The 13328-nt window shown below is 45.2% G+C and overlaps 1 protein-coding gene across 1 annotated transcript; it reads left to right on the top strand.

Moving 5' to 3' along the window:
- The first annotated feature begins 2090 nt into the window (after positions 1 to 2090).
- Positions 2091 to 9362, top strand: LOC111720190 (insulin growth factor-like family member 1). The gene is made up of 5 exons (XM_031963904.1): positions 2091 to 2424; positions 5157 to 5350; positions 6892 to 6945; positions 7095 to 7358; positions 7703 to 9362. The coding sequence occupies exons 2-4, from the start codon at positions 5326 to 5328 to the stop codon at positions 7343 to 7345; spliced, it is 330 nt and encodes a 109-aa protein (XP_031819764.1). The 5' UTR covers positions 2091 to 2424; positions 5157 to 5325; the 3' UTR covers positions 7346 to 7358; positions 7703 to 9362.
- Positions 9363 to 13328: the final 3966 nt, after the last annotated feature.

Genomic DNA, 13328 nt, shown 5'->3' with positions numbered 1-13328 from the left:
TCCCAGCTCTCCCCTTCCACACTCTAGGGCCGTCCCTTCCTTCCACGCTCTAAGGGCCGTCCCAGCTCTCCCCTTCCCCTCAGGGCCGTCCCTTCCCCCAGGGCCGTCCCAGCCCTCCCCTTCCACGCTCTAAGGGCCGTCCCTCCCCTTCCACACTCTAAGGGCCGTCCCAGCTCTCCCCTTCCACGCTCTAAGGGCCGTCCCAGCTCTCCCCTTCCACACTCTAAGGGCCGTCCCAGCTCTGATATTCTAAACCGCTACGTTTTGCATTCTATATTCTAAGGTCGCCCCTAGTTTTGACATTTCCAATTTTCTATGATATACAGTCTTTTAATTCTCTAGGGCAAGGCCTAGCTCAAATTTGAATGCTTACACTAAACAAACTAACCTGTTTCCTCTTGTTGCTCTCTATGGTCACTTGATTCCATGGCCTCTCCTTTTCTGAGCAGAAGTCCTTTCCCCAGTCCCTCTTTCTGTTGAATCATCCCGATACCTATTCTTTTAACCTGAGTTTCTTTGGACAGGAGGCCTCCTGTCCCCATGGGAGCGTGCCCTTTGTGGCCATATTACCTGAGGACTTAAAGGCCAAGGATTTAACATCTCCCTGGCATCTGAAATGCCTCTTTTCCCTCCAACCCCCACCAAATCTCAGGTTCAGTTTCTGAGAAACATCACCCATTTCACAATCGAATTTCTCTATTTCTGTCTCTCCATCTGTTTCTGTCTCTGTTTCTGTGTCCCTCTTTCTGTCTGTCTCTGTCTCTGTATGTCTGTCTCTATCTGTCTCCGGTTCTCTATCTCTGTCTCTGTCTCTCTTTCCCCTTCTCTCTGTCGCTCTATATCTTTCTCTGTCTCTCTGTTTTTGTGTTCCTCTTTTTGTGTGTCTCTGTCTCTGTCTCTCTCTTTCCTCTTCTCTCTCTGTCTCTCTATCTCTGTCTCTCTCCATCTCTGTCTGTCTGCCTCCTTCTTTATGAAGTTTCGGGAAGGGATAGATCTATTGAAGTCTCCCCTGGGAAGGCAAAGATGGACTCAGAGACTCTGGTCTCTGAATTCAGATTGCAGTGAGTCAGAGTCTCTTCCCTCAGACTAAGATCCCAAAGTCCTTTGGGGAAAGGGCAGGAAAAGCCATTTCCTGGGTCCCCACCTTCCTCCTTTCTTGCGGCAATAAAATGCAAATAGCCTTGCCACTTGATCAATATTTGACTAATATAATAATCAATTATTAAATACCTACTGTGTGCTAGATACTGCATTAATTAGTTGTTTGGAGATACAAAGAAAGGTAAAAATACAATCCCTGCCTTCAAGGAGCTTATGTTCTAAGGAGGGAAACAACATACAAATAGGTATATGTAAGATATAGGGAGGACTTCAGAGGGCAGGGTGCAAGTAGGAAAGATCTGCTTTAGAAGGCGGGGGCTGTTGCTGTTCAATCATGCCTGAGTGTTCCTGACTCTGTAGTCACAGTATACTGTTCTCCACTACCTCCCAAAGTCTGTCCAAGCTCATGTTTGTTGCTTCCCTGACACCATCCATCCATCTCATCCTCTTCCTTCCCCTTTTCCTGTTGCCTTCAGTCTTTCCCAACACCAGGGTCTTTTCCAATGAGTCCCATCTTCTCGTGATGTGACCAAAATATTTCAGCTTCACCTTAAGTATTGAACCTTACGGTATGAATTAATTTCTTTCTGTATTGACCGATTTGGTCTCCTTGCTGTCCAAGTCTTCTCCATCATCACTATTCTGAAGCACCGATCCCTTGGTAGCAGCTTTCCTTACACTTCAACATTCACAGACATACATCGCTACTGTACAAATCACAGCCTTGACTACACAGATCTTGTCAGCAAGGTGATGTCTCTGCTGTTCTGTGTGCAGAAGGTAGGGTTTGATGAAGATAAATCTTGAAAGAAGCCAGAGAACCAAGAATTGGAAATTAGAAGGACACAGGTTTCCAGACATGGGGCACAATGAGCAGGCTTGCACTACAAAGAGGGCCGCCACAAACATTTTTGCGCATACGGGTCCCTTTCCCTCCTTTAACATCTCTTTGGGGTATAAGCCCAGTAGTAGCACTGCTGGATCAAAGGGTGTGCACACTTTGATAACTTTTTGAGCATTGTTCCAAATTGCTGAGCCCCCTTTTTCTTGGGAGAGTTTGATGATATCTTCCATGGTAAAAGACTCAGGGCCAGACTTTTCCTAAACAGTGTTTTCTTTTAACATGCTGCATAAGAATAAGTTGGGGAAAACTTACATGAACTTATCTGAAGTGAACAGAAGGAAGAGAACAGGTTATCCAAGAACAGCATCACGATTGAGGAAAACAATTTTGAAAGACTTCAGAACCCTGACAATTGCAGTGACCCGCCAACATCCCAGAAGCCCCCGGAGGAAATATGTCATCTACCTTCTGAGAAAAAGGTGAGTGTTTCAAGAAGTAGACTGTGACAGATCTATCCAGGCATGTGGATGATTATACTTACTTGTTATGACTTTTTAAATTGGGGAGTAGGAATTTGGAAGAAAAAGGGGAGAATACTAATAGTGATACTCCCCTCCTGTCCCTCCTCAGAAGAGGGTTGGAATAGAATAAAAAGAAAAAAGAACAGTAGAGAACAAAAAGGAGACACAGACCAGCAGGATAGCTTTGAAACTAGCATGTTGAATTTATGTTTTTATTTTACTATATAGTTTTGTAAAGGTTTTTTTCTACTTTTATAAAGTTTTATAACTTTTTCTATATATTTTATTATATAATATTGAAATGAAAACTATAAAGGAGATGTGGCTGCATTTTAGGCATAATGTTTTTCTGTACTTCTTTGTATATGGAAATGGTTGTATTTATTAATACTTGCCAAATTTGGGAATAATCACAAAAAAAAAATATATATATATATATATAAAAAAGAAAAAGAAAAGAAGATATCCAAGGAAAGTTGGGCAGCTAGCACAACAGAAAGTTGTTGTGAACCACATTCCTGTTTAAAATTACTATCCATACTCAGAGAAGGAAATGATTGTGCATGAATATAGATTGAAGCCTTCTCTCTTTATCTTTTTATCTGTCTCTTTTTAATTTTTCTTGAGAGTTTTTATTTTCATCAGAGTGGGAGATTTATGTTTTCTTTCACCCCTTGACTTTTATGGAAAATGTTTTGCATAACTTCACATACTATTTATTAATTGTGGGTGGGGATAAGGGAGCGAACCTAGAACTCAAAAATCTTTTTTTCTTTTCTTTTTTTTTAATTGAAGCATTTTATTTTCAAAACACATGCAAGGATAATTTTTCACCATTGAAAAATCACAAAAACCTTGTGTTCCCATTTCAAGCCCCTTCCCCCGACTCCCTCCCCTAGATGGCAAGTAATCCAATATGTGTTATATATGTTAAAATACATGTTAAATCCAATATGTGTAAACATATTTATGCAATTCTCTTGCTGCACAAGAGAAATCAGATCAAAAGGGAAAGAAAATGAATAAGAAAACAAAATGCAAGCTAACAATAACAAAAAGAGTGAGAATGTTTTGTTGTGATCCACTGTTAGTTCCCACAGTCCTCTCTCTGGGTGCAGGTGGCTCTCTCTATCACAAGACCATTGGAACTGACTTCAATTGTCTGTTTGTTGAGAAGACCCACATCCATCAGAATTGATCATCGTGTAATTTTGCTGTTGCCATGTACCTTGATCTCCTGGTTCTACTCATTTGACTTAGCATCAAGAGCTCAAAAATCTTTAAAAAAATGTTAAAAATTGTTTTTGAATGTAACTGGAGAAAATATTAAATTAATTTAGTTTTAAAAATAAAGCTACTATTGTTAATTAAATTGCTCCTAATTACAGAAGTTACCTGGCTTAACTGCCTCAAGTTCTGCAGGTCAGCACTACAAAAGACTTCAGAACACAAAATAAGAGAGTCAGGAAAAGTCTTTTAATAAGGAATGTCAGGCCTGGGGAAGGGTCTTCATATCAGAAATGGGAGAGTTCTTAGAATAAGAAATGTCTTAGATTAAGTAAGAGGGACCTCAGACCCTTACTCACAAATCTTCAGATTCCCTATAGCCTCTAGGATAGCCATAAATTCATCATTCTGCCATTTGGGGGCCCTTCCCTGCTGACTCAGTTTCCCTTCCCAGACTTATTTTGGATTAGTGCACCTCATGCCCTCTAGGTTCCAGTTACATGGGATGATCAGCCTCCATGGAAGGCATTCCCCAGGTCTGGTCTGGCATGAGGACCCTCCTCCTTGAGTTCTTGCTCCATGCAGACTGTTTCTCCTCCATGAAGTCTTCTCTGATTCCCCCAATTTCTCTTCCCCAGAATGTCTTGGGAAGGTTTTTCTTTCCCTTGGCCCCCTCCATGCTCAACCTTACAAGATGCTGGTCTGTGTCTGTGGTCAATCCATCCCGCTCTACCCTCAGCAGGACAGAGGCTCCCCCTGACTGGCATGGGGTTCATATTCCCTCTCACACCCCTGGTCACTAAGACAGTGTCTTGCCCATCGTAAGCGCTTAATCATTGTTGAATTAGACTCTACTTGGACCCATCCTCCCAATTTTATATCTGGTTAAAATGTAGCTCTGTGAAAGGAAGCCAATAAAACATGAAGCTGCCCACCACGTGGGTCCCTTTGCAGCCTGGCCTCTGGGCTCCCTGATCTCACTGGCTTCCTTTTCTGGCCTAGCATCCATGGCCCTAAGGCACTGACTCCCAAACCAGCAGCCTTCCTCAGTTTCCCTTTCTGACCCAGAACCCCATTTTCTTCTCCTTCCAGTGATTGACCCTGTTATCTCCAAATCCCATGCCTTTGGGCTTCCTCTCCTCCTGAGCTGGGATCAGCTTGGAAACATAGAATTTAGAAAGACTTTGTCTTAAGGGCCAGGGAGGATTGGGCTGGTGAAGGAAAACTAAGTGCAAGAAAGAAATTCAAGGGGCTTAAGTAGAAGTTCTTGCTGAGGAGTAGGGAGGAGGTCACGGCTCTTCTCCCTTTCTTGGAGCTACAAGCCAGTTCAAAGGGATGAGTGAGTCGGGAAGGGAAACCCGCTATTAGCAAAGAATAGGTTTCCTCCCCTCCTTCCTTTCCCCTCCTCTTTTCTCTACTTTCCCTTTCCTTCTTCTCCCCACCTCCTCTCCTTTTGTCTGTAGCCCCAAGGCCCCGACTAGTCTCTACTAGTGAGGGCTCTTACGTCACCTTCCTCCACGCCGATAAAAGCCCAGGATCCCAGGAATCAGAGCATTTCTGCTACCAAGCTCTCAGACACTTAGCAGTTGTAGCCCTGGTATCAAGTCCTCCGGACCCTACTCCCATAAGATCATGGCATCTCAAAACCAAATCACAGGTAAGAGAACTATGGGGATCCTTCACCTTCTGGGACTCTGGGCCCTGCCCCATGAGATCCTCATCAGCTCCTCAGCCCTCACCTTGATCCCAACCCCGATTCTTAATGTTCCTTTGCTGCTTCCCAGCTATTACTCCAATATCATCCCCTTGACTCATCCCTGATCTCTCTCACCTGTCACATTTCTCTTCATTCCAATCCCACTCCCACAAAGTACCTTTTTGCCTTCCCAATTCCACCCACACCTGGACTCGGACCGTTCCAACTGATGACTATCTCTGGGACTCAACTCTCCCATCTGTAAAATCAAAGGCTGGACTAGATCATGCAAAAGGTGCATCTAACCCTAGATTCTAACTAACCCTTTCCTTTCAGAGTAGAGCTAAATCTCACTCTGATCCTTATCTCAAAAGCCTGACCTTGACCCTAAAGTTTTCTCTAGTCCTAATCCAACCCCACCCCCATCTCTACTTCTGATTTAAACTCTGATCTCACTCTTGGCCCCAAAAGTTTTCACTCAGCTCCTCACAATATTCTGAGAACCCAAAGAGCTTCCCTTTTAGACCTCACCTACCTGCTTATTCCAGGAAGCGAGTATCTGCATCCCACCTCCTCCAAATTCATAAACTCACGGATTTAGAGCTAGGAGCATCTTTAGAGATTATCTATTTCTAATTTACTCATTTCACAGAAGGTGAAATTGAAGACCAAGGCAGTTAAGACATTTGTTCCAATTTTTTTTTAAAGTCTTAAGAACCAAGCTATGAACCTAGGTTCCCCAATTCCTGGAGCTCACAGAGAAGCACCCACATTTGTCACAAGTGAACTCTGAACCTGCCCCCAGTCCCAAATCTAATTAGTTCCAAACCCAAGCCAACCTTTAGAACCTAAGGCTGCCATTTACCTGGCCCTGACAGGCTAGCGGACCCAGCAAATAGCAGGTTCTCCATCGTCCTACTCAGACCAGTCCTAGCTCCCATCTATTTCTAATTGTCAGGAGGAAGTGCTGGAATTGAAGCTTTGGGGTCCAGTTCTAATCCTGCCAATTACTGGCTGTGTGTCCTTCAATATGTCCCCTTCTTTGGGCATCGTCATTCCTGCATCATGAAGGGTTTGGCCCCTTCCAGTTTGGAGAGTCATGAAAAGACCTTGGGGCCCCCAAATGCCACCTCTGCCTTTTGTCATTTTACAACTGGGGTGCCTGAGGTTCAGACAGAAGCAAGGGCTTTCCCGGGAGAGAGTGAGATCCCCAAGCCTTTGGCTCCATTTCCCCAGCCTGGGGGCTCTTCCTCCTCTCCCCGGCTGTTTCCCGTCACTTCCTGCTGTAGCCAACTCTGATGTCCAACAGGTCTCCACAAGGGCCTATGCCTTCTGCCTCCTGATCTCAAACCTAACCCGAATGAACCCTGACCCCGACCCTCCGAGAGAAACTAGAAATCCAAACTTGAGTCCGAGTCCTATTCCCCCCCTGGGGGGGGGGAACCCCAACCTCCCCCTTGCAAGAGCCTGGGATCATGTCGCCTCTTTCTCTTTCCCCTTAGTGCTTGTCTTCTCCATCTTCACCATGGCTATCCTGTTCTCCTCAGGAGCTCCAGGTAAGGAAGGGAAGGCAAAGCCGGGAGGAAGGTCGTGGAGAAGAGGGAAAGAGCCACGGGGGGACAAAGGGAGAACGAGGGGGAGCTGTCGCCGGGCCGGTTCCCGAGCCTGTGGAGCTAACAGTCTGCGTCATTTGCCCCACACGCAGTGACCCCCCCGGACCCCCCAGTGATGGTGTGCCAGCCCTGGCTCCTGTGTGGGAGCGTGGCCTACAACCCCCAGGAGAAGCAGTGCTGTGAGGACGGCAGCGTCCAGTCCTTGCCCCGGAGCTGTGGCCCTGAGCTTACCTTTGACCCCTGCTCTCAGCGCTGCTGCCCCCACTCTGTCCAGCGAAAGTTCACCGTGGTTGAGAAGACACAGGAAGGGATTGAGAGAACGGGCTGTGAATACTCCAGTTAGGAGCTGGCAGCAGGTAAGAGTCTTGTCCCTCTCCCAAAGGCTGAGGCTTTGCTCCCCCGAGGACACTAAAGAGCCTGGGAGGCTCGGGAGGGAGGGGGCACCTGAACTCGGCCCCTGGGCTCATGCTGCCTATGTGGAACCTGGAGCTGGCAGAGATCCCGAAAGGCGGGCTCTAGAACCAGGCCTCCCCCTGCTCCCTGTGGGATCCCGGCAGGGCTCTCCCTCGCTGCACCTCAGTGTCTCGCTGGCGAAAACCCCACGGCCTCTGCTCCTCCCGGCCCCGATATTCCCTGTTCTGGGTTCTGTGATTTCTTCTCCCTTCGATGTTCTGGGCTCAGGATGCTCTTCTCTCTCCAGGGGAAAGGCGGCTCTCACCTCCAGAGGCACTTCCAGACCCAAGAGATCAAAGCCTCCACGTTGCCTGGGGTTTCTTCAGTGGATGGGCCTTGGGGGGTGGGGAGGGGAGAGAGAAGGACACCTGTCGGGCGCATGGCTCTCTCCTCCAGGGTGGATCTGCCTATCGGGGCCATCCATGTGCCTCTGCTGAACTTGGGCCCAGGGACTCAGGGGTGGGTTAAGAGCCTTCAGGAACAGTCTCTCGGCCTCGTTTCTGGCCAGCTGGGAGGCCAGTGTCAATCACGCTCAATCCACTGGGCGCTGCCTCCCTCTTCCTTCTTATTTGAGTATTTATAAGGAATACACCTCCTTATCCACAGCCATACCCCCAGTCCCTTTATACTTTCGTTAGAACCTCCCAAAAACAGCCTTGCGAGGAAGGGAGGGCAGTATTGGCCCCTTTTTGCAGATGGGGAAACTGAGGCCCAGAAAGGGGTCAAATCTTGCCCATGGTAACACAGCCGGTCAAGGCTGAAATTGCAGGTCTCCTCACGCAGAGCTACCCATACACTCAAGCAGGAGTGGGGCCCAGACAGCCACGCGCCCCTGCGGACCCCCCGGTTTTCTCCCTTCTTGGACCCTGGCTCCAATGCCAAGTCCTGGGCTGGGGAGGGGCGGCAGATTGAGCTGGGAAGCCCGAGAGGCCCCAGGCAGCAGCAGAGACACACAATGAGCAGGAGGGAGGGAGGGAGCCCGGAGCCCCCAGACTCAGACCGGAACCGCTCTGGGCCGGGACAAAGGGCTTGCTGGGGGCCAGAAGGAGCACGAATAAAACACTGCCTTGGGCTCTCAGATCTGGCCTGCTCGTATCGCCTTTGTTGCCAAGGAAGGGAGGGACTGGCGCCGGGCACCGGTGGGAAGGGATTTCCCCACTTTCCCTGAACCCCATCCAGCAGCCTGCTGGGAGCCTGAGCAGCAACAGTGGTGCAAAGTGAGCTCAGCGCTCCCCCTCGTGGGCACAGAGGAAAAGAGCGAGCCCTGGTCACTCGGGGCTCACACAAGGGACTCGGGAAGTTGTCATTGGCCACTAGAGGTAGTAAGAGCTACCACTGAGAGAGGCGTCATCTGTCGTCTCATTTTCTGCGGGAGCCAGAGCCGGAGGGACCCAGAGGCTTCCTGCTCGGCCCCCGGACATGAGAAAGCCAGGGCTCATTGGGAGGGACGAGCGGGGTCCGTGACCCCGGCTCTAAAGCTGGCTCTCCTCCCCCTGCGCCGCCCCATCTCCCTGCAGGGAAAACGAGGAATGGGAAGGGACCAGTCCAAGCTACCAAGTGCATTGGTGGCCAAACCAGGACCTGAGACCTGGTCTCTTGCCCAAACAACTGTCACAAAACCAGGAAACTCACTAGGAAAGGGGCTGGTGAGGTTCCCAGGCCACAGAAGAGGACGGACAAAGGAGAAGTCTTCTTTAGGGTCACCAGCTATTCCCCCTCTCTGGAGCTGTCCCCTGAAGTCAAGTAGTCAGTCAGTTGGTCAACAAACGTTTAAATGTCCACTATATGTCAGGGGAAGAAGACCAGTGTGTCCCACTGTTGGGTCCAAGGCCAAATCTAGTCGTCCTGCTCTATGTTCTGCCACTGGACTCAGATGGCCCTGAAAGAAAAAGTGAGGCAGGTGACCTTGCCCAGTCCTCCCTCACTTAAATTCAATTCACTTGCAAGTCATGGAATCACCTCCCTGAAGTCCCGATCCTCTTCGAAAAGGAAAGACAAACAACAACAACATTTCTGACTGCACTAAATCCTGGGCTACAAAGCAGTCTCTGCTCCCCATGAGCTCTCAGTCCGGTGGACACAGCAGGCAAACAACTGTGGATATAGCTCAGGGGCTGGGAATAGCATAAGTGGGAAACAATCAGCAGAGGCAAGGCTGAGAATTCTCGGGGTGGGGTAAGGCTTCCTATAGAAGGTGGGATTTTAGGGGAGACTTGAAGGAAACCAAGGAAGCAGATGGGGATGGGGAGGGAGAGAATTCAGGAATGAAAGACAGCCAGAGAAAATGGCTGAAATCCAGAGATGGAGCTTCTGGTGGGAGAAACAGCAAGGGAGCCAGTGATGGCAAAGTATTCCATGGGATGTAAGAAGGCTGGAAAGAAAGCTGGGAGGGGGCAGATTATGAAGGGCTCAAACAGATCAAACGCTATTTAATCCTGGAGGTGACAGGGAGCCCCTGGAGATTATTGAGTAGAGAGTGACATAATCAGATCTACACATTAAGGAGATCACTTTTAGGGCTAAATGTAGGATGCATTGGAAGGGGGGAAAACTTGTAGCAGTGAGATCAACCAATAGACTATCGCAATAGTCCAGGTGTGAGATGAGGAGAGCCTCTAGTGGAGGCCGTGAGAAAGAAGGGGGAAGAGGGTTATTGAAGAGATGCTGCAACAAACCTTGGAAGCAGATTGAATATGAAGGAGTGGAAAGACAAGTGGGAGGCGTGAAAGATACTTCTTCAATGTCTAGTCATGACACCACTACCTTATACTTGGGAAGATGAGGTTTTTTTAAAATTTATTTTATTTGGAAAAAAAAAAAACAGAAAAGAAATACAAAACAAAATAAAGTCATACAAAAGAGAACATTGTTATGGATGCAACAGGACATCAGGGAAGACTCAGAATATCTAACAACAAATTACCAGATCAAGAAAGTGTATATATTAGTAGAAGAAATTATATTCACAAATGTTCATTTTTTCTTTTCATTTACTTCTTTGTTCTTTGGTTCTCTGCTGCACACCTTATTTACTTTATTCTTTTTTCTCCTTTTCATTCTCCCTACTACCCATAAGCAAGCTACAATTAAGAAAAGATATATTTATGTATTCATATGTAGATATACACATACACACACACATCTCTCCTATCCCTACTGACTCCTTAAATTCTGCTCCATAACTTGCTTTGTATTATTTAACTTCCCCCACCATGTATTCCTCCCTTGTCTTCTTCCTTCACCCTTTGTTTCCCCATCTACCCATCCCTTCCCCCTTATTTCTTTATAGATTTTGGACAGTGCTATACCTTTCATGGTACATATGTAGTGTTACCTATTGAATCCATTCCCGATGTAAGTAGGTTTTCAGAATTATGAGTCCTCTTCCCCCCTTTAATGCCTCTGTCTCTATTCTTCCTCTGCACCTCATTTGTATAACACGATTACAATTTTTGCCTTGACTCTGCCAACCTTTCTTTTGAACTACCCTATTCTTGATGTGAATTTTAAACATTTTACATTTGCCTATGTAAAAAAATAAATAATTTGTCCATGTTTAAATAGTTTTAAATAGTTTGTCCATGTTAAGTTCCTTAAAATTGATCTTTCATATTAACTTGTATATGTTAAATTTTCTGGTAAGTTCAGGCTTGGTTGAGAGAAAGTCCTGAGAATCAGCAAGTTCATTGAATGTCCATTTTTTCTGGTTCAAAATTATAAATAATTTTGCTGGGTGGATATTTTTGGCCACAGGTATAATTCTTTTGATTGTTGGTAGATATGATTCCAGAATCTACGGTTTTTTATTAGAGCTGCTGATAAATCTTGAACAATTAAAATTGTAGCTTCAGCATATTGATTTGAATTGTTTTTTCTTGTCTCTTGCAAAATTTTCTCCTTGATCCGGGAGTTGTGAAATTTGACAATAATATTCCCTTGTGTTTTCCACAAAGGATCTTTGTGAGGTGGTGATTGGTGGATTTTTTTCTATTAAGTGATTTTTTAAAATCTCTAGCTGAAGACTCTCTATAGTCTGCTAAGTCTTCTTGGATAAGTGCTTGGCTGATGAGGAATGTGAGAGTTCTCAAGACCCAGCAATTCATTTTTGCCCCCCGGATCCCTCTAATGGGAAGGGAAGCAAAAAACCATAAAATCAAATTCATGCTAGGTCATCTGCTTGGGAAAGGAAGCACCAAGCAGAGAAGGCAGCAAGGAGCCCAACCACAAGCTTCATCTCTTGGGTCCTTGTTCTATGGACTAGAAGCCCATCCCCTCAACCTCCCACGGGGGTCTAGGGACAGGTCACCGCTTCCTGGCATGATGAATCCAAAAGAAAAGAATGAAGGAAATGGAAGCGTTTGCTGTTCAATTTCACAAATCCATTGAGTCATGAGCTCTTGTAGCTCAGCCAATTAGGGGACTCCTGGTCATCCCAAAAGTCAAGGCCTTTAGCCATGAGTCATGAATAGCCAGAGATTAGTTCCAAAGCCCCTTCAGGGTCTTAGGAAATCAGGAAGGGAAGTTCTGAGCATGCTCCATATTAGTAGCTCTCAAACTTGGTGGCTTCAGAACATCTTCACACTCAAAAATTACATTTTATATATGTGGGTTATATCTATTGATATTTACCTCATTAGAAATCAAAATATTTTAATATTATTATGAAAATAATGTTGATCTTGTGGGGTCCCTGAGAGAGCCTTGTGGATATCTAGGATTTCCTAGAGCACATAATCGCTACCCTTTGGGATGTCCTAGTTACACCTGGGAACAGCCCCGGACACTTAATTAAATGTTATCTAGTACTAAGAAAAACACGTAAGTCATACATAATATATAAAGTAACTAAGTTTGACAATATGTGAAATCTTCTGCCCACAGAGTGCTCTGGCTATATTTTAGAAGCTATCTCTGAGAACGTAATTCCTCCCCATGTTTGGGGTTTGATTTGAGATTGCTAAAGGTTTTCAAGTTTCATTTCAAATACTGATATTCTGGTGGATTTGCAACTTAGCTGGATATTTGAGCAATCTCAATTCTGGATTTATTTGGGGGCTGATAAATTCGGTGGGGGCAATTATTCATGGCATAATTGATCTGTGCTTTAGATGTACCACCCTAGTAGCTATGAAATTAAAAGTGGCATCTATTCTATTCTAATTTCTGAATCCATCTAGAATATGAGTTTGTATAGAACATTTTTGCTTTCTGTGTGGATGAATTTAAGATCCATTCAAAGGAATTCTTGTTATTAAATTGGCAACAAGTTTTATTTCATGTTTTACATTTTAAGTTCATGAGATTATAATGTATACTAGTGCTTCAGTTATAAGTTTCTTGCATTATGATTGTAGAAAATCTTACAGGCATACAGAAATGCTATTATTCTTTGGGAATGACCCTCAAGTGCATCGATAACATCAGGATCTCCTCTTCTCTCTGATCCGAATATTGTGACTGATTGACAAATTAGTGTTATCGCAAAATAGACACATTTATCTGGGAAACATTGGTTTCCCTCTGGTTAATGACTGTTAAATATAACAATGTGTGTGTGTGTGTGTGTGTGTGTGTGTGTGTGTGTGTATGCTACGGGTGTATACACATTATATATATATATATTCAGTACTTCAAGAATTTGTCAAGAGTTTCACAAACAGTATAACAAACACTGGGAAGTTAGAAATCCTATTATTCAGCAGAATTTGAAAGTAGTAATGTCCCTAAAAACAAAGAATCTGTAGAATGAAACCAAAATGTGAAATAGACTATCTCTGCTTTATTTAAATGATAAATTTGATGATTCCTAGAAATCTGAAGCACATTTCTGTCATCTAGCCAAGTGACTTTTCTATATTATCTTTACGTAGCAT

Source organism: Sarcophilus harrisii, chromosome 3, assembly GCF_902635505.1.
Source record: "Sarcophilus harrisii chromosome 3, mSarHar1.11, whole genome shotgun sequence".
Classification (NCBI taxonomy): domain Eukaryota; kingdom Metazoa; phylum Chordata; class Mammalia; order Dasyuromorphia; family Dasyuridae; genus Sarcophilus; species Sarcophilus harrisii.
This window is presented reverse-complemented; position numbering and strand designations above follow the sequence as displayed.